This window comes from Hetaerina americana, unplaced genomic scaffold (assembly GCF_022747635.1).
Source record: "Hetaerina americana unplaced genomic scaffold, ioHetAmer1.1.p SCAF_2, whole genome shotgun sequence".
In the NCBI taxonomy this organism is placed as follows: Eukaryota; Metazoa; Arthropoda; class Insecta; order Odonata; family Calopterygidae; genus Hetaerina; species Hetaerina americana.
The window spans coordinates 67,892,080-67,919,585 of NW_027286763.1; the positions used below are offsets into that span (position 1 = coordinate 67,892,080).

General features: G+C 34.9%; 2 protein-coding genes across 6 annotated transcripts in view; both read right to left on the reverse strand.

The window, feature by feature from the left end:
- The window catches only part of LOC139688135 (casein kinase I-like), a gene marked incomplete at its 3' end in the record, with an annotated part of 39,380 nt that extends 37,882 nt beyond the window's left edge, over positions 1–1,498 (reverse strand). Inside the window, exon 1 of the mRNA XM_071585563.1 lies at positions 1,234–1,498. Coding sequence (XP_071441664.1) covers positions 1,234–1,365 — 132 coding nt within the window. The remainder of the gene's footprint in view (positions 1–1,233) is intronic.
- Positions 1,499–7,626: 6,128 nt separating this feature from the next.
- The window catches only part of LOC139687844 (uncharacterized), a 31,563-nt gene continuing 11,683 nt past the window's right edge, over positions 7,627–27,506 (reverse strand). Inside the window, exons 6-9 of one of the 5 annotated variants that reach the window (XM_071585162.1) lie at positions 19,294–19,368; positions 13,389–13,560; positions 9,946–10,105; positions 7,627–8,761 (exon numbers count right to left, since the gene is read on the reverse strand). In XM_071585162.1, coding sequence (XP_071441263.1) covers positions 8,504–8,761; positions 9,946–10,105; positions 13,389–13,560; positions 19,294–19,368 — 665 coding nt within the window. In that variant the 3' untranslated portion in view covers positions 7,627–8,503. Of the gene's footprint in view, positions 8,762–9,945; positions 10,122–10,647; positions 10,778–13,388; positions 13,561–19,293; positions 19,369–27,506 lie in introns of those variants that run through there. The other 4 variants (XR_011700670.1, XR_011700671.1, XM_071585163.1 and 1 more) reach the window with 4 other exon arrangements.

Below are 27,506 nucleotides of genomic sequence, written 5' to 3' on the forward strand. Positions count from 1 at the left end.
TGCTATTGCAATGACCCGCAAGTGAAAAAAGATTTTCACTCAAAACGCTTTATAACAGCGTGTAATCTGTAAAAAAGAACTATATTATGATTGCATAGAATTTGCGAACATGCAAGGCACTAACTATATTTCGAAATTTCTCTTTTAATTAAAAAAAATGAAATATATGGGAGTTCTTACAACACGATGGATGAAATTTTAAACACCATTCCAAACAGAGATGCACCGATTCCAGAAGTAAATATACAGGATTCCAACACAAGTTGGTTAATTCACAAGATACTTGTGTACTTATACCTTAATAACGCAGCCTGTAACAGGCAGTTACGCCAAGGGAATAACTTTAAGCGCCGAGTACATTTAAAAATATCAACTATACCAAAAGGATTGTATCAAAACAAACAATCAATAAAGTAACTATGTCAAAATTAGTCATCACTGGGAGAAAAACGAAGTTCTGGCGGAACACATTCAATAATATCATGACCTCTAAAATTAACATATATCCACAATTAAATAATATGACTAAGCTTTGACGGAATAGTTGGACCATAAATAAGTAACTGGCATAACTCGCCCTAATTATATAAAAATGAAGAAAACAATCTAAACAAACTAAGCTCAAAAGTATTACTTAATAACAAACATTATTTAAATTTAATCGAATATTTATCGGCACCATTAAGTTATTAAGAGAGACATTGTTCCCATAACTTGGATACCGTAACGTTTAATATTCCGAAAAGGAATAATGCAACACACTCATTGTAATACGTAAACATTTCAAATATGTCAATAAATTTCAAGGACGTGCATCATTTTCGAGCGGGGAAAAATTCTGAGTAATAATGAATAACAGAAATATCCCAAGTTAGCGTGAATCACTAGCTGGTTATTTTATCACGAATGCTACGTATCTAAGATGGCTGATTAAGAGACAAATTGTTCACCTTTATCACAAAACCAATACTGACTTTACCATTCACTTCATTACTCAATAAGAGTGCACATCAACATGATAACACAGATGGTAACAGTAAATGTGATATGTTCAAATACTACTTTCAAAGCAACTATTTTCACCATAGATGACTTGACAACAATAATGTTCCATGGCTGTACGGACTAGACGCATAACGAGCAACTAATATCAGTCTATGTCCCCGACAAAAACCACTATGAATCACTTGATTTCAATACATAAAATCAGAATATAATAAATGTTTTCCTTACCTCTCCATTTGTAATGTTAATGCCCAAATAAATGTCACCAAATGAACCAGATCCAATTTTGCGCACTAAACGATATTTTCCACACACTATGAAATCCTTACTGGGTAAGGATCGTATTAAGGATAATGACATTTAATATTATTTAAATGTTTAAATGTCAAAAATTGATAAATGAACAGGTTATTCCAATCAATATTTAATCACTACACCATGATCAATTGGCCGACATTTCCCTCACAACGACTGACGTAGGGGCAAAGCAACGCACTGCATCCTGGGATCTCAAGTTCGACTGTACGCTGTTTTCTTTATGTCGGGAATGACGTCATACCGGGTTATCTCGCTGTTGCCACCTTTTGCGATCCTCTTCCTCACTCTTTTCCTTGCCTGGCAAAGAAACAAATGAATCTAAATCACGATACTGCAATACGCTATCGCAATCTTTCGAAAATCTTAAAATGCACATTTCTCACTCAGTAAGCATTAATGGTCCTAAATGTGTTAAGCGCATGTTTACGTTAACTGACGCATGGTTTGTTGATTTTTTAAAATGTTTTATGCAGTTATCATAATTATTAAAAAGTCAGCCATCACCTGCTCATGCTGGACTCGTCTAAAAGTGTATCTATTTGGAAAAACTTCTTCTCTTAGCCTGACATTCGCCAAGTACCAACCTCAATAATGTCAAGTCTTCTCATGCGCATATACGGACTCATATGACAGCTTTTAAGCCAACATTCTCTTCCTAAAGTCAAGTTAAACTCAGCATCAAATAAAACCTTAAGAGTTGATGGAAGTAATTACCCTCGAAGAGTAACACAGGCTTTAATATTCATCTACAGAACACACCGCAAGGGCGTGTGGCAGGGGGTATTAGGTCACCAGCCATGCATGCGCAATCGCAATCATGTTACCTTCGCACGCACATTAGTTAATATTCACTCAAAAAATTTTACTTTTTTAAATTAATTATTGAATTATTAGTCATTTTTAAAATTTACTTAATTTTAAGTATTTTATCACAGGAAAGGAAGTACTAACATCAACACTATTCAATAAAAGGATACATATATTCAAATCATGCCGTAGAACTGTTACTAATAAGGTCTAATAAATAAAATTAATAACATGCAGGATATTGGAAAATATATAAACTGCCAATTTTATTATCTCCAATGCGATTGCTGTCTATATGATTAACTGACATATATTATGTTTTCTGAAGGTTGGAGGAAAAAACAACATTTTTAATTTATCCGTTCCACAGTAAATCTCCCTAATTTTACGATGGTGATCTCATCTACCATTATAAGTGGGGGCCTGTAATATGTCTTCAACTTCCTCAGATAAGTAACCTGCCTATAATTTACGCAGTAAATTTAACCTGTATTTAGGTCTACGGTCAACTAGTGGCCCCAGTTCTAATTCTTCCAATATTGTTATAATACTGCTACCTTGTCATGACAACTTTTCACAAACCTAGCTGCTGTACCTTGCATTCAATCTAGTTCCAAAATTAAATCTACTTTATGAGGATCCCATATACTTGCAATTCACTTGCATTGGAAATCAACGCGAATTCGAATGCATTTTATGCCAGTCGTAACCTTACTTTTAATCCTTGTGCTTGCTTAGGCAAATTATAATATGCGTGTAATGATAATAGGATAGTAGCCTACTTTGCCTGTTTCCAGAGAATATTAACCACAGAAAAATGCATTCCAGATTCCGAACAGTTTGGGCCCCGTGAGCACTGTAGCAATAAATTTTTAGAATTGCAAATATTACTTTTCTGCGGCTTGTTCGAGCTATAATGCCTCATGAATATTTAGCAGAACCTTAATCTATACATCATCCAATCTTTTAGTGCCTCGGATGATTCAAAACCAAGCACAATATAGATAGTGCAGGCTATCTAACATTTATCAGTCCGATCTTTTTTCTCATATGCATAATAATCTGCAAGCCTAAACCTTCTCGTTACATCTCACTAATACCCTTCTAATATTGCCTCATATTTTGTTGACTTTCCGTCATATTCCTAGCATATGTATGTTTCACTCAGGAGAGGTTCATAGTTAATGTAACGGTGAGGTATTTAATCGAAGGTACACTTTTTAGACCGTTATTTCTATTGTAGTAATTGGGGAATTCAAATTTGGCGAGCTTTGTCATTTAAGTCAGCACTCTTGTCTTTCGTGCTCCAGATCGCTCTCTTGAAATTTCTTTCATGACGTGCTTATAAATAAAATAAACTCATGGACAACCTTTATGGATTTTAAGTGTGCATTCCATTCCTGAAATACCCATTTCCACTGCTGTTCACTTCTGTGAAGGAATAGATTATTTTCTGGCCATTCATATGTTGCCGAATTTTTCGAAGTGCTCATTCACACCTCTCTTTTAGCACGTGTGCGGCCTGGCCACACGTAAGGATCATATAGTCAATGTCTTCTTGTGTGTAATGCCAATTACATGATCAACGGTAAATAGGCTAAAAATATTTTGATAGCCCACTTAGGTACTACTAACGAATAAATATATGACAATTCAATGAATAATAACTACAAAATAAATCATTACTACAATATTGGGTGCGTTTATAACTTTACACATCTATGGAAATCGGTAATCATAGGTAACAACAGAGATAGTATTCCGCAATATAAATTCAAAATTTTAATTAACAAGATATCGACAAACACACTTTCATAAATTATCTTATACCAACATTTTGTTTACAAGAAACAAGTTTCTGCGGGAGTCGAGTCGAACCAACTTCGAGTATCATACTGAATATACGGTTTGACAACGAGGCTCAATTTTCGCTCTTCGTCATTGGAGGAGAGAGAACAAGTTGAGTTGCATATTATTGACATCATTGCCAACCTATAGAAAACAGGCAAACGGTTCCACAATTATAGCGATCATAAGTCACTATATGTAGGAAGTTGATTACAATATATTCATTGCATATTATAGTTGAAGTCGGAAAATAGTAGCGGCTTTTTCTTATTGACTTTAATCACTCAATTAACTTGAGATAACCCAGATTATAACCTGCAGTTTCTACGAATCATCACCCTCGCAATTGTGATCGTTGCTTACATGAATCATATGGATGTCTGTGAGTGTCGAAACTGAAAGGCAATACTTATGTATTAGATGTCTCTCTAATCCGTATGATTTGTGTAATCATGCTGGCATTCACTATTAGGAATGAAATGTGACGGGGCTGTATTTACTGCCATGCGAACCCATGAAAAGTGTTCGGGTTGTGTAAGGTCACTATGTGAAATAATATGAAAAGTTTGTGATTTTCTGCACAATCACCAAGAACATCCGACTCGTTATAAGCTTTTGTATCAATAAATTCTTACAGTTTTCTCGTTAATTAATTCCTTATGTAACCTGTTCCCCACTGGAAGGAAGTAGGGATAGTTACATTGCAACCACAGGAATGGGCCTCGAAACAATATTATCTCATTTTTAGAAATATTGTTTTTAAGGATTAAATAATTCTCATAGTTAGTAGTGATAGAATGACCTTGTGGGCTAGATGTTGTAAACAATTCTGCTTTTGCTATTCCCCATTTTACACTGGCTGCCCAATGAACTTGATCCACTGCCACCATTCAACCTTAGACCTTCGCAGGCTATGGCCATGAAAACGATTTACTTATTTCCCCATTGAAGGAATTGAAGTCTTCCTCTCTTGGACACAGAGAAGTTATTTTGGTGGCCTATCGCCGTGTATTATTTGTTCGAGTATGTATTATCAAGACTCAGTGGAACTTTTTCCAAAAAATTAGATTATAATGGGGAAACAATATTTTTTTACAGCTTGATGCCTTGAATCAATTATCCCATGATTTTACCCACATATCTACTGTATTCACATTTTTATTCACAGTTACAACCTAGTATTATATGCCTGATGTTTTCCGTTTGTTGAGGTCTATTGTATATTTACTCAATGACCAATCAAGTAATTATAGTGTAATTTCCAATGCAAATTAAGGGCAAAATGTAATTATTCTACGAACTACCAGAATTATTGTCGATATTTCCTTGAATATTTAAGTTTGTGATAACGTGAGAATAAACCAATGCATCGATAATCTAATGATTCGGTGTATGAAAATCCTCATGGTTTATTACGCTTTAATTCAAATGAAGGCATTGCATGTCGAATCCCTGACGCCATATACTCTTACATTTAGATTTTCGTTTGGATACCTGGTGTTGACTTGATCTCTTAACTGCAGTGGAGTATGTAACTCGGATTGCAAGTCTTATGGGTTGCAGTAGGAGGTGACATTCCTATTCATGAATTTTTTATTGGCCATAATATGCTGGTGTCACCGCAAAATCATTCCTCCACTCTTTGGTCTGCTCCGCTGGATCTGTGCAATATATTTTTTTACCTAAAGCAGATATCTAGTTTGAGAAATGCCTAGGACTCACCGTTACTAGAAGGCATTTTCTCAGAATGGCTAATTGTGACAGAGGAATAAGACCCTTGTAAGTCATAACATCTTTCAACATTTGATTAATAGAAATTGATTAAATTTAAACTTCCTGAACCTGCCCTCCAATAAAAAGATTTTTTCTTAATCATGATACTTATACTGTTGAATGGTGATTAGTCCATCCAGTAAAGTTCTACTGGGCATTGCATTTTTTGTGTATTTAGGTTGGTCACAGAATTTTTACTCCATAAATCAAATAGTTTTTGTGGGAAAAATCCAATTTTCAAGGTTTTACTGTACTGCAAAAATGGTCATTTACTAACTCAAATTATTTAGCAACTGGCCACCCAGAAAAATCCTCAGATAGCATGCTCTATTTTGTTTAAATTAAGTATTCTGTTAATATAATTTAACAAGTGGAAATAAGCTCTCCTCTAAACTATCAAATGAAAATGATGAAACCAGGGGTAAAATTCGAGAGATATATGGTCAAAGGTACCACAAGTTGCTAAATATGGCAATTGAAAAGAAAGATTCTCAACAAATATATTATTTAAGATGATAGCTAGGGTAGGTTGAAAAAATATTTCAGAAATAATTGCTTCTTTCCTGCTTCCTTGGCCTTGAATTTGAAATTTTTTGAAAGGAATTATAGTTAAATTCAACAGAAAGAACAGTAGTCTGTAGTTGCCAAAAATATACTGTAAAAAAGGGTTTATTCAAGCCAATAATGTTAAAATTTTTGTTTGATTTTACGATACCAGATAATGTACAATAAAATTAGATTTCACAACATCTCCAGGGATTTGAGAAAATTAAAATTTTTGCTGGTAAGGTTGAAGCCAACATTCATAAAAACATTTCTGAGTGAAATGCATCCACCATATTTCAATTTTTGATGGGTGCATAACACCTACATTTGTTTGAGGAAAAATAATTAAGTATGTTTTATGGTGTTTAACAGACATTATTTTAGTGGATTAAAATGTGAAAATGACTACCTTTAGGACATAACATAGATGATTTAAAAATGTGTACTGGAGTACTGAAAGTGATGAGACAAAAATTTTTCACCATTGCGCATGTGTTTAATTTGCATTTACTGTTACTTACCCTTAAAGAAGTTGTAATAAACCTCACTTACTCCTCAGTCTGTTACCCATTGTGTGCGTAGAGTAGCTATAGAACCAATTATTTATTTATTTGGCCTTTACATCAGACTATTAACAATGATAGCAATGGACACGATTACAAACACCCAAGCCCTAAGTGGAGGAAAACCCACGTAGGCGGGAATCAAACCCACAACCCTAGGATCGGCAGGCGAGGACATCACCCCGCCATGAACGGGGCGGGCCCAAATTTCATACCATTGAACTAGGAAGAGTTCTGTTCCTTCCATGAAATAACTTTTCCAAGTGTCACCGCAGCCCGCCACATTTGTTTTCCCAACATTGGTATTTGGATGGAATCCTAGACTTCAAAGAGGAGGATTCTTATATAGAACGATTGGAAAAATGATTCACCACAATTAGCTTAGAAAGCACATCAAAATTTCATCAGGAGACACAAAATGATTGTGATCTCATGCCTTCTCAGGTTGTATCATAGAGCATGTTTCCAAAAGAAAAGCCTTCCTCAATTGCAACAACATATTCCCCAAAAAATCTTAATGTGAGTGAGTTTTTGATTTTTCCATACAGACAATTGTATCACTTCATGTGGTAACAAAAAATAAAGGAGCCATTTCAAATTATCTCAATGTTAAGGATGATTCCTATATTTTTCAAGAGGGCATTGTTAAACCAAACGGTTTTCATATTGCTTTAGGTGTAACTGTTTTCACCCTTGATGGACCCATTAAAGAAACAAAACATTTCTTCCTCTTGTAATAAACCAAATGCTCTTTCTTAGTACCAGTTTTTATTTGCTTATATTTTGCCTTTTTTGTGACATTTTTTCAAGTGTTTGTTAAAGCATTTTAAAACATTTTTCAACAGTAATTAAAGTTGTAATTAAATTCATAATTTTGGAGATAGAATGAAACTTCTATATTATATCCCATCATTGAGTTCAATATTTCAAATATATTTACAAAATTGATTCACACTTTTTAGTTTCTTTTGATTCTTGAACAATTGATAAAAAGCAACAAATATTACCACTGAACATTCCTAAAAATGAACCTGAAATTTTATATCATTCATGTTTGATCAAATTTAACATAAATATATCATGCTTAATGCAACTGGAGGAGGCATCAAATGCCAATATCTAGAGTGATAATATGCAACATGATGCACCTGGCTGATTGATATGTATATAACTTTTGAAGCCATTACAACTCAATCAAATATGACTGAATACATTGGTGGTTGAGAGAAATCATTTGGATATAACAGCACTTTTTCTTAAATGGCCAAATAATATGACATGTAACAATTCAAAAATTTTCAACATCCTCACAATAACAATTAATCTTTTCATAAAGAGAGCAAAGAGCCATTTCTTAATCAAAAATGAACCTTCATAAGAAACAATTTATAGTAACACTAATTTTTCCAAGTTAATCCCTTTCGTTTTCCATTGGTACACTGACCAGAGTAAGGAGTATTAAGAAACATACTATGCAATGGTTTTATAGGTACACACCACATAGCAAGAAGACGGATGTAAACAGTTATGTAAGCTCACCATATAAGCGGTTTAACACAAAGACAAAGTTCTTGATAAGAAGATGATAATGTCTATTGAATTGTCATTTAATCTGAGTATTTCAAAAACTTTCTTCATTCACTTTATGTCCGATCCTTGATAACCAATGTTTCTTCATCATCTTGACAAGGAAGCCTTTCTTCACCAAAGGTTTGTTGCATAACTGAAGGATGTGGATCACCAACTCGAGATTCTTCCTCTAATTTTCCAGAATTAATTCTAGTACTTGAACAGGACTGTCTAGCACTTTCACATGCTGTTTCACCTTCCACTAGAGATTCCGTTAATTGAATGAATGGAGCTTCCCCTTTCCACATGCAGTACAGATGTGAGCGGTTGTCCTACATGGAAATGAAATTGAATTCCAGAAGATTTTATTCCATTGATGGTCCTACATTATGGATATGTAGTTACCAAATTAACAAGGGAAAATGTTGCATCACATACATTTCTCAGCTCTTGAACACCATTTCAGCAAAGAGTTCATTAAAATTTATGTAACTTTTGAATAGCACGAAAAAAATATTTTGTGACTTTTACTGAACTAATCCGTATCATGATCACTTTTATTTAGGAAAAGTGAGACAGTTAATAATATACAAATGTAATAACAATTGTTTTCATGCATCTTCTATAATCCTTGATCAAATTCATGTTTACTCTGCATGCACACCACTACTGATAGCAAGCATTATTTATTCTGGTTAATAACTTCAAACGTCTAATTATAAGCAATGGGAATCTAAATTTTCACAGCTTTTATCATGTGTTAGTTCTCACAGAGGTGTATTATTTAGCTTCAGTGCTGCTGTTCAAGCTTTTGCTAATGTCGCAGGTCACATCACAAGGAACAATATGTATGTAACTTTTGCTGTTTGAAAGATGTTTAAAATATATTTCTACCTTCTCCCCACGAGTCCTGAGCCAAATTTGGATGTTTTCTCTTCCCATCTTCATGAAACTGTATAATCTATCCTACATTTTATTCTTGTCAAATATTTGAATCAAAAAATATTATTATCATAACCAAGTAGTTTATAAACAACTCACAAATAGAGAAAATTATTATTCTTCTGTGATGATGTGACATACAATAGCACATAAACTCAACCAGCAACAATAGCTGAATATGCAGCAGCTACAAAAAACTAACCTATATGTAAGCAATCAAAGCAATCCGGACAAATGAATAACATACTTAAATATGTTCCCTGACACACTTAATACATCTGTAACTCAAATATTTCATTGCTTGAGTTATATTAAATAAGCATTAGAAGGAAATGTAGCAAAATAAAACAACATGCACAAAGGAGTTCTTTTCATTCAAAAAATTAATCTTGACCACTATTTTTTTTATTATTTTGTGATGATATACAAATTTGTTCTGAAAAACCAACAAGCAATCCTTCCACTAAAATAAATACACACTGGAATGCTATTTCAAACCTCACTTAAATGAATACCTTATGTTTATTCAAACATATTTAATAGTTTAATTTGAACCACTGCAGGTTGTACTTACAGTACTGCCGTCAGAACCAGATCCTACAGATCGACTATATGCAGAGGAATCAGTGGAAGAGCTGCTTTTTCTAGAGAGACCTCCACACTCTGCTGTAGTAGCCGGAGTCCATCCAGACGAGTTACTTGGATTCCCAGCTGTCACATCTCCTTCACACCATCTGCACCATGCACAGGCTAAAGAATTAGGGCCACGTGTGCTTCATTATGCTAGTAAAACTATTTTGTAATATAAAATCTAAGCTAGTCAAGCAATGTCTCACTGAATTTTCTGGGCACCTGATCAAGAAATAGAATCCCATCAGGTGGGCAAAAACCAGTACATGTTCAGAATACTCAATTATTTTCAAAAGGTAAATGTTAGATAAGTTGTTACTACAGGACAATTTTTAAATTAAGTTGTAACAAAACAGGTCGAAAAATTAGCATAAATTTAGTAATCTGTCATAATCAACCTTGTTTTGTTCTTAAATCTATTTGAGGAAGAACAAATCCAATAAATTAGGCCATTTAGTGTAAAATGGATCATAGTAGTGAAGAGTCAATGACAAATTCATTGATTCCCAAATGATTCTCAAATTGATTCTCAAATTTATGAGAAAACATAATTATTCTTTTGTGATAGTGTTGTAGAAATTATTTATGAATATTCATGGATTGCATTTTGCTATTTAACTTGAAGTAACGAAAAAATATAACTTACATAATTTACTTATTCCAAAATACATTATGCATTTGGGCAACTCCATCTTCAAAATCTGAAAGAACATTGTACCTAATACTGACAACAGTCCCAGAGGTCTGTTAATAGACTGTGGATGAAAAATGGCCATCTAAAAAGAAGAAAGTGGGGTGATGGAAGAATGGAGACCAGTCAAGGGATTGAGTGCAAAGAAGAAAATTAAGTAGTAAAAATAAAGTTGATATGAAAACCTCAAACTATCAATTCTAAACTGTGATTTCAATGCAAATCATACATTTGTATACAAGTGAATCTTCACCATTACTGACCACAAATATATGCATCCCAAAAACATCAGATTTTAACAAGAGAATCACGCTGGATATCTTAAATATGGATATCACTTTTTTTCCCCCTTTACTGTCATTGGTTCCTCCAATTTTTGCCTTTACCTCTTTTGCCTTTACCCTTTGCCTCCCCTCTTAAGCTTAGGATATATGTATTGAAAGTTTGTCCGTTTCCTGATTCACTTACAGCCTTTTGTTGCAAGTCCTTTTTTCCTTCAGTTCACTAAGGAGGGCTAAATTGTAGCTGAAATACACATAGCCGATGCACACTCTAGTCTTTCCCTGTTTTTTCCTAATTTTTCTCAATTTGAGTAATATTCTCCCAGTAGTGAGGTCCTTTTTGAATGTGAGAGTGATTGTTTTCCTGAGTGCTTATAGTGTGTCAGCTCTGTGTTTGTCCCTGGCATGGAATTTATTCCTGTAAACAGTCACGGAAGTCCCTTCACTTAACGGAGTCCCTTTAACCTTGTGAATGATCCCAATTGGGTTTGAGTGTTTGGGTCTGTAGTTGGTCACTGGCTAGGGAGTAACATTCCTGCAAACTACTGCAGAAGGATGCTCTGGTTAAGAAGTTGTGGTTGGTCACTGTAGTGGAATTTTTTTTCCCACAAACCATCACAATAAAAATTTTGTTTTCATTGCAGGTCAAGTGATGCTAACTTATTACGGCTATAGGAATTACATTATTTTATTAATAGATATCTTGACAATCCAACATTTTTGACACAATATTGACCCTGATCACAACATGGCCCATAAGTACTTCTTACATTACTACTTACAGCTGCCCCAGTCAACTGATTAACAAAATACACAAACAATAGCTTATTACATGTAATTAACTCCACTCCCCTGAGGTATGTTTTTAGATCACTCAATGAAAATAGGATTAGGCAAGATATATAATTCACTGAAACAATCTTTAGGGATAACTAGGAAATGTATGGGGAATTCATGAAGTTTTACAATTGAAAAACAAAGACTTAATAGAATTCTACAAAAAAACTCAATTAGTGAAATTTTACTGCATAATATCATGAAAAATTGACAAATGCAGTTGGATTACTTGCTACTTTTGGTATGTACAAAAATATACGATTTAGGTCTCGTATCTCCCCAATTGAAATCAATTATTGAATTCAAGTCAACACTTGAGTTTTGCTTAACATAATACAAAAACCAACCTGAAGATGCATGTATATGAATTAGTTAGGACTATTAAATAAAAAACAGAGCTGTGAAAATAACATCTGTAGGGCTGGGAATCAAAATCAACTATCTTTATTTGATTGGGAACTGTGCATACCATTATGCTATCCAGGATTTTAAGTACATAGGTAAACCTTTCAGTGAATATATAGGAAAGACAGTTATCTTAATGCTCTGCTTAATAACCTCAAAGATGTCTGACAAATTATAAGGTACTGTCTTGTCAGACAATCAATAGGTCATTCATTCGACTGTTAAACAAAAGGACGAAAACCCACCTAGGTCAGTGATTCTGAGGAAGGTTGGGCAAAATTCACCGAAAAGGATCATTATCTGGAAGTTTAGGTAATTAACACACCCACAAATTAGAAGACCTGGCAAAGTTAAATATTTTCATGATTAGTTTCCACAACAGTATATTACCATGTATTTATGCATATGTACGCATGAAATGTGACTTTTCCCACTGAATTTAAAACAAAATAAAACTGGTTAAAAATGTGTCAGTAGAAGATGGCCTATTACCGAGACATAGATGCTATGCTTTGCTAATGAATGCAGAAAAGTACAGGACAAATTAAAAATTGAGAATATACTGAAGAAATACATCCTGAACAGAGTTATAGATACTTTCAAGTAAAGTTCTTAGGAGGTTCCCTGTGAATATACACTCCAGCACTAAAGTTTCCAAACCAATTATGTGCAAAAATATATAATTTATCTCAAAAGAAAAAGGAGAAAATTATGTGCTTGCTGGGTTTTAGATATGGTGGAGGCCAATGAATCTGGGCTTAATATTTTGAATGATGTCCTCTTTCCTTAGCAATCATCACTTTTAAATCTCTCCCCGGAATACCACTCATAAAACAACCTCTTATCCCTCCACATCACAATCTTCACCAGTTATTCTTGAAATGAATCAGTTCCCTTTTTCAGATCACCTCCTTAGCCTAATCCCTATCTTTTTAATTCTAAATACATGTATAACCAATCCTTTTTGCTCCCTCTTACCACATTCATAAATATTCCATGAAATGACAAGATTATGGTTATGCAGGCAAAAACTACAACATTATGAGATTAGTAATAATAAAGCTCAGAAGAATATCATAGGCATCAAAAAGAAATGCAAAAGCAAAATCATTAATTTATGAAATTACAGGAAAATATTTTTGTCCTATTGATCTAAAACATAAATTAACTCACGGCTGGAGTCCAGGTAGATTAAGACCTCCTGGCATCACTCTACTCTGAGACACTGGGTGCAGTAGATTTGATGCATAACCTTGTGATCCAGAAAGAATTCTGCCAGCTTCTTCTTCAACAGCTGCAGGGGCATCATCTACACTGGGAGAGCACTTTGTACTTGTTGTAGCTCCTATTAAAAATTTAAGAGAAGAAATAATGCTTATTCATCTGAGGGAACATATGTATTGATAAAATGTGTTTACAGTTCATTACAGGAAACTAGGATGAACACAGGTATGATATTTCTTAAAACAGAAACCAAGAAAGTCTTAAGCTTCACCTCTTATATAGATTACATACTTTCTAACACAGTGATATTTTTCAAACAACTAGCGCCACCTCTAGGTCAGGCCGGGTAGTTCTGGGCCTTCCCTTGTACATACATTGATACAATTCTCTTTCTAGGTTTAGCTAGCTCACCACACTGTTCTTATTTTGTGAGAGAGCAATGTTCCACCGCATCCAATTTTTCTAGATTTTAAGAAAGCCTTCAACAAAGTACCTCATAGTAAACTACTCGCAAAGCTAAAAGAATATGGCATAGATGAAAATATCTGGGGTTGGATTAAAGACTTTCTGAATGGGTGTGTAAAAAGAGTACTGATAGATGGAGTTCTCAAATGTAGTATAGGTTACTTCAGGTTTCCCATACAGAAGTTTTATCGGACCTCTTTTCTTCCTGTTTCACACCAACGAAATTGACTCTGTAGTCACTAGTAAGATCCGTTTATTTGCCAATGATGCAGTGGTTACCTGTGATATCCATGATCCTGAGGACACAGCAGGTTTGTCAGATGACCTTAATGCTATACAATGCTGGTGCGACACTTGGCAATTAGAATTAAACTTGAAACAGTGTGTAGTAATAAATTTTTGTAAAAAGAGCAATTACCTCCCAAACGCCTACTGCATCAGGAACACCGAAATGGAATGTGTAGACTCAATTAAATATCTAGGCGTTACCCTAACTCATGATCTTTCCTCGGTGAAACATATGGGGAATGCATGGACAAGCTAAAAAAAATTAGGATTTAGTAGAAAAGTACTTGGTAAATGTGATGAAAAGGTCAAATAGAAATGTTATCTGTTGCTGGTTTGGTCTTATATAGAATATGCTGCAAATATATGGGATCCTACCGAAGTTCGATTAATTGCCGAATTGGATCATGCACAGTGTAGAGGAGCTAGATTTGTAAAACGCTGTCATGATAAACACAGTAGTGTATCCAAAACATAAGAGCAGCTAGGCTGGGAATCATACCCAGAGCGAATGTTAAATCACAGATTGAAGCTCTTGCATAAATTGGAAGGTCTCTTGAGCAGTGATTTTGAAAATGTTTTAATACCCCATTCTACTATGATAGGAGAGTTAAAGGCAATCAGATTAAAGAGATTAAGTGTAGAACAGATAGATTTAAGATGCCATTTTTTTCACGAACGATAGGGGATCATAATAACATTGCCCGACCTCAGTAGGGTCATGTCCGGGGAAAATTATTCTGGGGTGCATTCACCACCTGCCACACACCCAAGTGGTGGCTTGCAGGGTATATAAATATAAAAAAAAGAAATGAATTAACAGGTTTTATGAAAATAAGAAAGAAAATGTCTACTTCAGTATTCTAATTTGAGGAATGGGTTAGGTCTGACACAATGATGTCAATTATTGTTCATTACCAGAGTTTATTACATTTCAAAGATTATTTTATTGAAAAAAGTAAAATTTTTTTAACCAAAAATATACGATAAATGTTAAATAAATAAAACAGTTGAGAGTAAAATGAACACAAGTAGTAGTAGTTTTTAGGGGAGGCGACCGACAGCTGAGGTCATTTGCGCCATAGGGGATGGACAGGAAAGGATGAAGGGTGGAGAGAAACCCGGCGTCGGCATTAGCCTACTCTTTACGAAAGGCGCCAAGGGGTCCGCAGCTTAACGTCCCATCCGACGGACGGCGTACTCACTCGAAGTGCCCTCCACAAAGCACCTCAAGTAGGGATCGAGATACCTTTGAAAAATATTCAACACCGCCGGGATTTGAACCTGCGCCCTCGGGGTGGGAAGCCAGTACGTTAGCCTCCGCACCATCTTGATCCCCAAATGAACACAAATAGAGAACCAAAAACATATACATATAGATATTATATTAACAGGGTAAGCTGGTCAATTAACAGAAATGCCCTGACCCCAACCTAGCTTACCCATCCTCTTCCCTGCTGACGTGATCGAGGATGGCTGCTAATAACTCAAGTGGTCTTCAGAGACTTAGTGAGAGCTGTATGTAAAACTTTAAACTTTGTATTTCATACTCATATGTCAACCTTTCTCTTTTTCCTTCCCTCTTTTCCAGCAACTTCCACCACCTCACCCCTAGCTTCCTGATGCTGTTCCTAATGCCTATATGTGATTGGTGATTCACCCATGTGGACCTCTGAGACTTGGTGTACTCTTTCTTTAACATGTTTAAAACTTGTATATCACATCCCATTGGTTAGTTGGCCAACCTTCCTCTCCTCCATCCCTCCCTCCTTTCCTTCCACATCCAAACCCCTGCCCTTCCTGGGATGCAAAAATATATACATAAGATGGGATGAGATGTAAAAATATAGTATATAAGATGATATTGAATTCATTTTGTTACCTGAAGATGATGTTATATAGTACATCAAAACCTGGTCGTCCTATCAAACTTATCCAGGGGAAAATTGTTACTATAATTTCTTTATTACTTACTGTAATATAGGGAAAAATCCATGCACGAGTGTTATCCTTGATTTTATACTACATGAAGTAGTTAACTATCTACATTAATATCAATACATCATTAATCACTTGGGCTTTGATAGGTCCCTACGGTAATTACCTGAATGATATCACAATGAACAAGAAACCTCTTTTTCATTAAGATACTATTTTAATGTTTTCTTGATTATTTATGCTAATGAATTAAAATATTTGATGACTAAAAATAAGTTAAAGCAATAGATTTTGCACTACACAATTGAGAACCAAAGAATAATTACCTAAGAAATCACATATCAGAACACGTAAGTAGCTCACAAATTCTTCATTGCCTCATTTAATACATGAAAGGGAATTATATCCATTTACAATAGCATTAACATGGAAGGGTAATAATCAGAGTAGCTCTGCAAAGAATGGCAAAATAATAGGTGAAGAGATTTGGCAACTAACAATTGTCCACACATGAATAATTACTGAACAAATCATAAACAGGAACATTGTTTCACAAATGCATCATTACTTAATTCAAAGTAGTTACTTACATCCTGCATTCATTAGTATGCCCTTTCATTGATTTATTCTAAACATGAATGTTTTGTTTTATACATTACTTCTCCAATTCTGATTAAACGATAAATGCAAATGAAAAAGAAGTATATCAAATGAGTGGTTAAAGAGCTCAGTGCTGAAATAAGCTAATTATATACCACACATAACACAGGTATTGCTAAACAAAATTTATAATTAAATTGCATTGATCAAATAGAGAAGTTTAGCATAGTTCTTACGAGATACATTTTTGACGAAACAATATTGCTAATTTCACTTCCCCTGTTTTCACTCAACCACTGTGGTTATATGCAATGCAAAATAATAGTATTTAACGCACTCCTATGTCCAAAATTAATGACTTTAATGTGCCAAGTGAAGATCACCAATGTAAACAAGCTGCAGCCAAATCGAAAATATAATCAGGCTGAGTGGCAAAGGCAGGGTACCTGGTTGGGGTGTCACTCTGCCCAGTTAAAGCGGTATCAATTGGTACCAAACTCGTTTGTAATAGCTTTGGATGGAGAGATTCAATTCCAGCGTGTAATACTGCCAGGCAGAGTCGTCCTGCCTTCTGTAATCACTCCAGGTGGTGAGTTTTATTTTGAACGGCATCATACTACCAACTGGTGAACTCAGCCGGCAGTGTGCGGTTTGTAATAGACCCCTATGATTTCACAAGATTTACTGACAGCACCATTTTAATGCACCATCAAGGTACATTAATGATGGCACCTACCGGTAGTACTGCCAATAAATCATGTAAATTATAAAGTTCATTTTTAATGTTTCTCATTAAATTAATTACATATGAAATCGGTCAAATACAACAATACAATGGACCAGGTGAATTTTATTCAGACCATATTAACTTTAACATACAATGTTACTTGTGGAGTCCAGCCCTATTTCCAAGTTAAAGCTAAATTTCCTGACCTTTACAGAGACAATTAAAAATGCAGTTTCCACACAGCTGCAACATATTTTAAATACCATATTTCCCAGCCCATAAGACACACTTTTTTACTCCAATATGCTCTAAAACCAGCCTGTGTCTCATGGGTAAAGGGTATATGGGTATGACTTTGTCCTATAATTCACAAGTAGAATCCTTGGAAAAAATACTTTCTATCAAGTATTTTTTCCCTCATCAGGCATAGAAAATAGTTTTTTTTATAACAAATTTTGATAATAACACTGTTTTGAGCTAGCAGTAAGCAATTGAGCTTTAATATTTCCTTGACAGCACTCTCTGAGAAAATGCAAAACCCTAAATGTATACAATGTATGGCATTTAGTTTCATCTCACATATGGCAAGGCTGCAATATGCATTACGCCAATGGGGATGTTGCCCTTCTGCTCAAACATTGTATCTTTCACAGTAAACTCTTGAGTCTACAGGCACTTAACTGGAAGCATTATATCATGATCGTGTCATTCAATGCGTAATATGCTCCTTTCTAATTCCAAAGAAACTGCGGGAGATGCCGCAACAGTAATTTTTAACAGAGTCATACGCTAATGTGCAATTGTTCACTCTAAATAGAACGGAGCATTTCAATGCAACAATTTCAGAGTGTAAAAATCATTCGCCTTGACCAGGATTTGAACCCAGATCCCTCAATGTCTGGTCGAGTGCTTTAGCCAGTTAAGCTATCGACTGGCTAAAGCACTCAACCGGACATTGAGGGATCCAGGTTCGAATCCCAGTCAAGGCGAATGATTCTTACACTCTGAAATTGTTGCATTGAAATGCTCCTTTCTATTTAGAGTGAACAATTGCCTTTCCACACAGAAACTAAGCATCGCATAATGAGTTAAAATTAGAATAACCACATAAGATCTAAAGGGAGAAGATTGTCATACAGCATTACATTTTAAATTGAAGTTGTGAATGACATTTCAGAACAGAGAAACAGGGCAGCTGAAAGCCATTTTGGCCCACCAACTGAGAAGATGATACAAGAATGAAGGAAGGAGAAGATTGATTTAGTGAAGCAGAAAGTGAGTAAAAACATTTAGGAAATATGAGTAAAAAATTGATGTTCATGAGCTTCTAAATAGCTAAATCTTGAGGAACATGCTAAGAACTGGATGATAAATTACAGGAAGAATGGGATTTCTGTTTCAACAAAAATGATTTTCACTTAAGCAACAAGAGAAGCAATAGGTACATCTATTGCTGATTTTTCTGGGATATGATGGTGCGAGACATTTATGAAGAGAAATACATTTGCACCACATCTAAAGTAGCACAAAAACTGCCACTTAAATACAAAATAAAGGTTAAAGAATTGAAAAAACTGCATATATGATTTTAGCAGTGGTGATGATGAAATTCTGGCATTCTACAATGAATAAACGTTTATATAGTTGGTAATTGTTCAATGTAACAATTCTAATTTCTTCCCATAAAGTATTAACATCAAATTATTTTTTTATCTGATCCAAGAATTTTCCATAAATTCTAACCTGAAAGATCATAGCGCATCTTATGGACCGGGAATTACGCAACATTGTACTATTTCTTCTGCAAATACAACATTTCTTGCAATTACTGTCACTCACCAAGTGCTTCTAATCCCCAATCCCAAGATGACTGCATATCTTTTTCATTTAAAGAACAGCTTGTAAGGGTCACACCTACAATGAGAAATTGGGGCACAGGTTTAAAATTTTTCAAAATGAAAATAAGAATTTTAGGGTATCTGACTTCAGTCAAATAGGTTATTCATCTACTCATGCATGGGTCATTATCTACTGCTCACTTAGTGGTGCTGCCCAGCAATATAACCACTACCAGTGTTCTCTGCTCCAGAGGTTCTCACACCTAATTGGAAGGGGGCAGAAGGGATCATGGTCCATCAGAGGATATGATTTCCTCTCTTGAAAATAAATGATGACCCCTAAGTACATGGCTATCTTAAAATAACCAAAGTGAAAAAGGGTGGCCTTGAGGTGGATTTTCAATAAACTATCCTCTAAAGGGCTTTCCAGCATCTACTATTCGTGGGCCCAATAAAACATAGTGATGCAAAGAAAATTATTGCAATGAATATCCAATTATTTTAGTGATGCACAACATAAGAGGATAAGGTGAAATGTTCTCGGTCTGACAATGAAAGACTGCGATTTTCAGTTAAAAAATTATTTTATTTTTCTAAATAATCTTCCTTGACTTCAACACACTTGGTCCAGTGTTTCTCCAACATCAGTATTTCTTTCTGGGAGATAGAGTCTGGAAGGCTGTGAAAATAAGCATCTATGGCCCTCTAAACTTCGTCACTGGATGCGCACCGCTTCACAGAAACAAATTTCTTCAAGTTTGAGGAGATGGAAGTCTGAGGATGCTAAATCAGGAGAACAGTGGGGATGGATGAGCAAACTGTACTCCAAATCCCATAGTTTTCCCATCGCCAACGCACCTTTATGAGCAGGTGCATTCTCCTGGTGAAAGATAATTTTTTTCTTCTTCAACCCAGCCCTCTTCTCGTGAATTTTGGCATCCAGCTTATCTAAAAGGTTGGAGTAATATTTGCTTGTGATTGTTCTGCCTTTTCAGAGGTAATCAATTTACAGGATCCCTTTTGCATTCCAAAACACACTGGCCATGACCTTTCTGCCGATGCAATCGACTTCACTTTCTTTGGCACTAAACCACCAGCTCCAATCCACTACTTCGACTGCTGTATCATTTCTGGTGTGTGGTGGTGGACCCATGTCTCATCCATGGTGACAAATCGCTGCACAAAATTGGTTGCTTCTCTCTTGAATCGGTCCAAACATTGCAGTGAAAATCATTTGCGCATTTCCTTTTGATCAGCATTCAGCAAATGTGGCACCCACCTTGCGCACCCCGAATTGTTTGTACAAGATGTTTCGCAACCTTTCTTCCAATATCCACATGGCCTTAGCTATCTCACTCACCTTCACTTGTCTATCGTCCAACATGATATCGTGCACCTTTTTGATGGTTTCTGGGGCAGTTACTGTTTTCGGCCATCCTTCACGTGGGTCATCTTCGAGGGATGAGCGACCACGTTTAATTTCAGCAGCCCAATTTTTAATGGTTGACATTGAAGGAACAGAGTCCCCATATGCTTTTGTCAACTTCGGATGAATATCCTTAAGGGTTTGATCCATTCAAAATGAAGAATTTTATGACGGCATGAAATTCAAGTTTTCCCATTTCAATGAAGAACATGAAAGAGTCTACTGCAACCAACAATATGCATAAACAAACCACTTGAGAGAACAAGTAAAAACTTGTCTTACAAACTAATAACACGTACACCCAAGTAGAAATCATAAATTGTCAGGCCGAGAAATTTTCACCTTACCCTTGTATGTAGCCATCCACTATTCAAAAGAAGATATAGATTTAGCATCATTACTACTGCATATAACAATCATTAATTCTTACTATTAATTCTTTTGAGCACAGCCAATAAACATTTATTTGAATAAAATTGCACGCTGGTCAGGTATTCCCGAAATTAGTAATCGATTATGAGGTACATATCAATGCAAAAAACAGAGCTAATGTTTATTTTAAATAGTAAAATGTTACCAATTTTACTTTCAATTAAATAGTCAAGTGATTATTTGCATTTCCCAAAAATTCCAAGACAAATTACTTTCCATTTTCTTCAGTATTATACTAAGGAAAGCCTTAATTTAGCATTCCATAAATAAGTCATAACTATGCTCCATTTTCTTTTACTTTTCTCGATGAGAACTGGCACTTTTAATGAAACAGGCATACCTACATATTTCCTATTACCATAATTTCAGTTCCAATCGAATGAATATTAAATTGAAGATTCAAACTAAAAATAATAAATTTATGCTATTTTAGCAATAAGGGATATATGCTAAACAGTACATTATGCTAGGTAATTTGTAGTCATCAGTATTGAGGATGTAATGAAGACACCGAAAAAGAGGGTAGCAGATCAGGGGAAAAAGGAAAAGAAAAGAAAGGGCTATTTGAAAGTTGAAAAGAGTAAAGCTCCTTGACAGGCTCTTTTTCCTTGCTAGCTAATGATAAGATCATCCAATGCAACTGCTAATGTCTAATATGCCCTGTTGTTCTACTGAAATGAAAATTACTGCACAGTGGAAGTAAGCAAAGAAAAATTCAACCTTTGAGCAGAGGTCATAAACATATTGCAGAAACTTCAGTGTCATGGAAATAATCAACAGATAACGGGGCAAGAAAAAATGATGAAGAATATGATGATCACTCCAGGATACATTCTAACAGAAATTTTTCTTTTCAGATTATCATCTGAAAATGTCTACAATTTCCAAAATTTTCTAATATTGGGGTGGTAAGCGCCTGTATGCTTCAAAAGTTGGCAACCCTTATTAGAGAAGCTTTCTCATCCATGCCTTCTTTAGAAAAAGGTCATCCTTCTTTAAAAATGATTCGCATTTATTTAAAAAAAGGCAATGCTTCCTGAACTGTTTCATCTCTGGACCCAGAATGGTGTAAGACCAAATTGCTTCTCTTGCTGAGTCTTCAAACACTTTTAAAAAAGTTTAGGTAATAATATTGCAAAGGCGCTTCCAAGTAACATGATATAATAATATTGTTTATCGGTTCATATAAGACCTGTTCGTAACAAGTATGGAACCCATCACATTGCTTGCTCATATTCTTCACAGACATCACATAGTGGATATTACAGAGTCGGCATATATCTCAAAATAAATATATAATTAAGTGTACAGAGTAAAAACTCAAAACAGGAGTCGGGAGCAGCAACAAGAGTATTTTGTAGAGTTATTTATGAGTAAAATCATTTACCTAAGTAAAGGGACATGAATTCATCAACTTTATAACATTGATGATCACAAAGGAATTGATACAGTATAGAATTAAATTAAAAAAGGATCTATCCCCCTTAACTTTCTCGGCAGTGCTTTCAAGAATTTCACATCAGCACATTCAGGGTTCTTAGCAAACATGAATGAGTTTTGGGCAGTTATTCTAAAGTCATTATAATCTCTTGCGCTATACCTATGTACATCAGCATTGGTTTTCCAATAATGATATAAAGATTATAGTAAGGAATATATACAAACAGTGAGAATGTTGAATTTTTTAAAGTAAAGTCTACAACTGCTTGCCTTTGGACCTTTTCCAGGATTCTTATTACCCATTTTTGTAGTCTAAAGAGGCACATGAAATGATATGAGTGCCCCCACACGGCAATGCCATATTTCAGTATCCCTAAAAATTTTGTTACAGTAGCACCTTTATGAGATGACCCATTTATCCTCAAAAGAGGGAAGGCTGTACTTTTCTTTGGTGGGGATTAAATTGAATAACTGCTGTTTTCTCAATGTTAATAAAAAACAAATTTTCTTCCCACCATTTAGTCAGAATGTCAATTTTTCTCTCCACTACGACATGGTTTAGGTTTTCAAGAGGAGGTTAGGCGAGTGGTATCATCTGCATACATATACATTGACCCATCGACAAATTAATTGGGGAGGTTGTTTATATATAGAAAGAAAAGTAGGGACCCAGTATAGATCACCTCTATATAGAAAACCTCTCCTGATCATCAAGCTATTTGTGTTTGCGAATGATTTCAATTCAGCTGAATACAATTTAAGAACTTGTGATCTTACAGTTAAAAAAGATTTTAACCATTGGTCGGCTACCCCAGAGATTCCATTTTTCTCTTGTTTTCTCAGTAATACTGCATGATCAACAGAGTCAAAAGCCTTTTTAAAATCATAGAAAACACCAATTAAATTATTCTTTTCATCCAGTTCAAGTAGGATATCATGAATGAATCTATTTAAGGCAGTTCAGCTGATTTTTTTCATGAAATCAAATTGAGAATCAGAGAGAATATTGAATTTACTTATGAAGCACAACAACCGATTATACAGTACTTGTTCAAGTAACTTGGAGAAAGCAAATAGCATAGAAATAGGACTATATTCATGTTTTGTGGATCATATACTTTAAATATTGGGATGACTATGGCTGCCTTTAGCCTATTAGGGAATATACCTGAAGATAGAGATCCATTGACTAAATGTGTAATTACATTGATTACTGAAGGATTTTCAAATCCTTTTAATAGGGGGTAAGGCAAATTCATCATATCCAGCTGAGTGCTTATTACTTATTTTTTTAATAATGCTGTCAATTTCTTTGTAATCTGCAGTATGAAGAAAGATTGTTTGAGCATGGTGGGACACACCCTGTAATAGTGCATTAAGTCTCAGTAGGTAAGTTTTACTAGTAAGCAGTCTGGTTATGGCATTGAGAAAATTTTCATTGAGTAGGTTGGCAACATCAAATTGGTTGGTAACAAGAACATTATTATGAGAAACATCATCTATACTCGACATTGTAATGTTACAATACAGAATGATAACAAACAAAATGAACATTTTTAGAGGCGAACATATGATAATATTTTCCCAATTACCAATACTTGATATTTTGTCCTGATGATCCAATATATTGCATACATGGATCAAACAGAATTAAAAAGAAATTGGTTGTCACCAGACAACAGCGTGACGTAAATCTGATAACACCAAATTTTTGATTAATCAAAGCTGAAAAGTTACTGGTTAGGTTGTACCACATACTGAAATAAAATAATATGGCCCCAAGTTTTGAATATTTATTGAACAGATTAAAATGACAATCAATCTATACTGTATTTAGAACGTTTCAGTAAAAATGCAAATTTTTTACATAAAAACTTCATTTGGGTTAATGCGCCTTTGAAAAAACTACATTTACTAAGTTAAAGAATATCTCTGATTCAACAGATACTGAAGGGGCAGCTTGAAATTTTTGCTAATTCTACCAGGAATTTATGTATTTTTTTAACCTCCAATAAATTAAAGCCCTAATAAGAATCCAAAAACATCCCCTAAGGGCAACAAAGATTCCCTTAAATTGAACTTAAAATAATCCTCAGGATTGTCCAGAGATATTTATTCTGAGGAAGTAAATACTATGATCCCACTAAAGGCAGTTATCTGAGGCACTCATTTCTTTACACTTAAACATTTCCAAGCTTGGGTTCCATTCTTTACATGAAACTTTAAGTAACTTTATAATTTCCAATTAAACTTTTTGAGTGAGTAGGTGAAGAAAAGACTAAACCTATACACCTTGGGTCTAACAGGGTACTGACAGCATAAAAATGATGGTTTTATATTTTTTCCATATCATAGCATACACTTCGCTTTCCTTTTCACTAATTTTTTCTCTACAGATTTACTTAACACCAGTCTTCTATCATGTATTTTCAAATCCTCCTTACCTAGAGCAATCTTCCTTACCTAAAACAATCCTCCAACCCTTTTTCTTCTAAAAGACTTACTAAATGAGTGACATCTACCTGCCCAAGTTTATCCTCCAATGTTAACTTATTGACTTCATTTTCCTATCATTAATTCTTTTTCCATTCATAAGGTAGGTGCTGATTTTATAGTATGCTAAGCAATTCTTATAATTCTTAAGCTGGCTGACCAACTTAAGTTTCATCATCTGCAATTTTTCCAATGTGCACACCCTATTTCCTCATATTCTCCTCTCACCACCTCTGAAATGCCCACACACACCCATAATCTGAATGCTAACGCCACCTATGCATGAAGCTTTTGTAATGAGGGTAGAATGAGATGCTAGAATGATTTTGTAAATCTATTTCAAAAAAGTAAGTTTAATATAAGATAGTTAAAAGTTTTCATTACAGACATACTATTTGATTGATTTTGGCTGCAGTGGCAAGAGGCACACTAATTTTTAATGCCATCCGATTTCACCAATCTAAGCTTAACATGAGTTTTAACGTAAGTATAAATAGTTCAGATACACTGTTTTGCAAGGAAAGTATATCCTGAACCTTTCTTGAAACACTCTTTGCTGTTATTCAAAGCCACTTAAAGTCCACTGCATCTCACGATTTGCTCATTTGCTGCTAACGTTATGACATTAATTTTCATTGTCAACAATAACAATTTATTAAATATGCAATAACTAATGGAAATTAAACTTTAGAAAACAAAAATTTGTACCAAAATGGAAAGAACTTATCAAAAACTGATATCTTCAGTAATTATTTCTGAAGCTGCTTTCTTAGAAATATGTTTCAGTCAGTAGTGATTATACAGCGGATGAATGCAAAACGTTTACAGGAAAAATTTTCATGGCACATATACAACATTTTCTGCAAGCTCTAGATTTGATATCTCAAAATACAAGTAGCATAATATCAGTGAAAAGCAAGTGCCAGTTATTTTCGAAAAAAATAAAATGTCCAGTATTTTCTTCATTTTTGAAATCAAGGTTAACATAATTGAAAACAATCGTGAAAATTTACAAGATGGGATTTCAGTTTCCATTCATCATTACAATTTTTCCTCAAAATCAAGGATAGTCCTAGCAAGTGCTGTCTAAATTAATATGCATTGCCTGCATTAAAAACCTCAGGTGATCACTTTGGGTACTGTCAACTTCTTCACCTCCTTCCCTTCCTCTCTCCCATTCCTTCTTTTCTGTCTAATTGTCTGTTGATTAGCTCACATTCAGAGGACTCAGAGGAAGGGAGAATTCTAGGAATGGGGATCTCCATCCCTGAGTGCCATGAAAAGAACATCCACTAGCTCTCAATTCTACTATGCCCCCTGAGTAATATTGCAGACAAGTTCTGGGAAACAACGTTCAAAGCTTGGTGTCAAGTTACATTAGGTGTCTGAGAAAAGCATTGGGCAAGCACTGAAATGATGAAAAAATATGGAGTCCTCCCTCAAATTGGCTGGGTGAGCATAGATAGAGGGGTAGTTCAACGCCTGGAATGGTATACTCTTGGTAATTGAACCATCTATCTTTCTAGATGTCAGTAATGTGGCCAGTTTGGTATCCCAGCTAATTATCCTAGATAACTTCTTTCTTCAAATGATTCTCAGCCTTCCACCAAAATGCCACAGACGAATAAGAGCACTCCCTCCCTGGAGGATTTAGTCAACAATCATTCACTCCTCATGACTACATGATGTCATCCTAATGAAAAATAATCATCACCTGGGTTGGATGACTGTGGATATATCTGTGATAGAAGCATTTGTTTCAGCCTTCTCAAAGCCCTAATAGATAAAAGCCTTTACTTTGTTGCACAAATCTAGGGTTATGAATATGTAGGTCTGGTGGTAGGGCACAGCATAGTGAGACTCGGAATAGTTACCCAATACAATGAAAGCTAAAAAGAGTTACCAGGAAAGAGGACACAAAAGTAATGAATATAATAAGCACCAAAAAGCAATCACAACTGAATGTGATTACAAATTAGCCTATACTTACCACCACTTTCAACTAATTTGAATGAAAGATGGTTCTCAGGAAACATCCTAACAATCAGGTTCGTAATTATCCCCCCATGAATGTCATCTGATGGAGTACTTTTAGAAATGTGTAAAAGTTTCTCAATAGCTGGAATGGGATGCCCTGCACCGAATACCAAGGATGCAGTGAAGGGTTTGGTTATGGTATATTGTTAAGGGTTTAGTACACAAAGTAGCTGATTATTTTCAGAGACATTAATGCTCTGGTTTGGGAGTGATTGGCGAGTAACGGCAGTAATACACAATAAATGTATGATAGCAGGAATAGTAGGCCCAGGTACTTATAATAGTTACTTGGTGCCTATTCTAGGTACATGGCAAAGGGTTTGCTTATGTTTTATTGTCAAGAGGTTAGCGCTCAGTGTATCTGGTGATTTTCTGAGAGATGAATG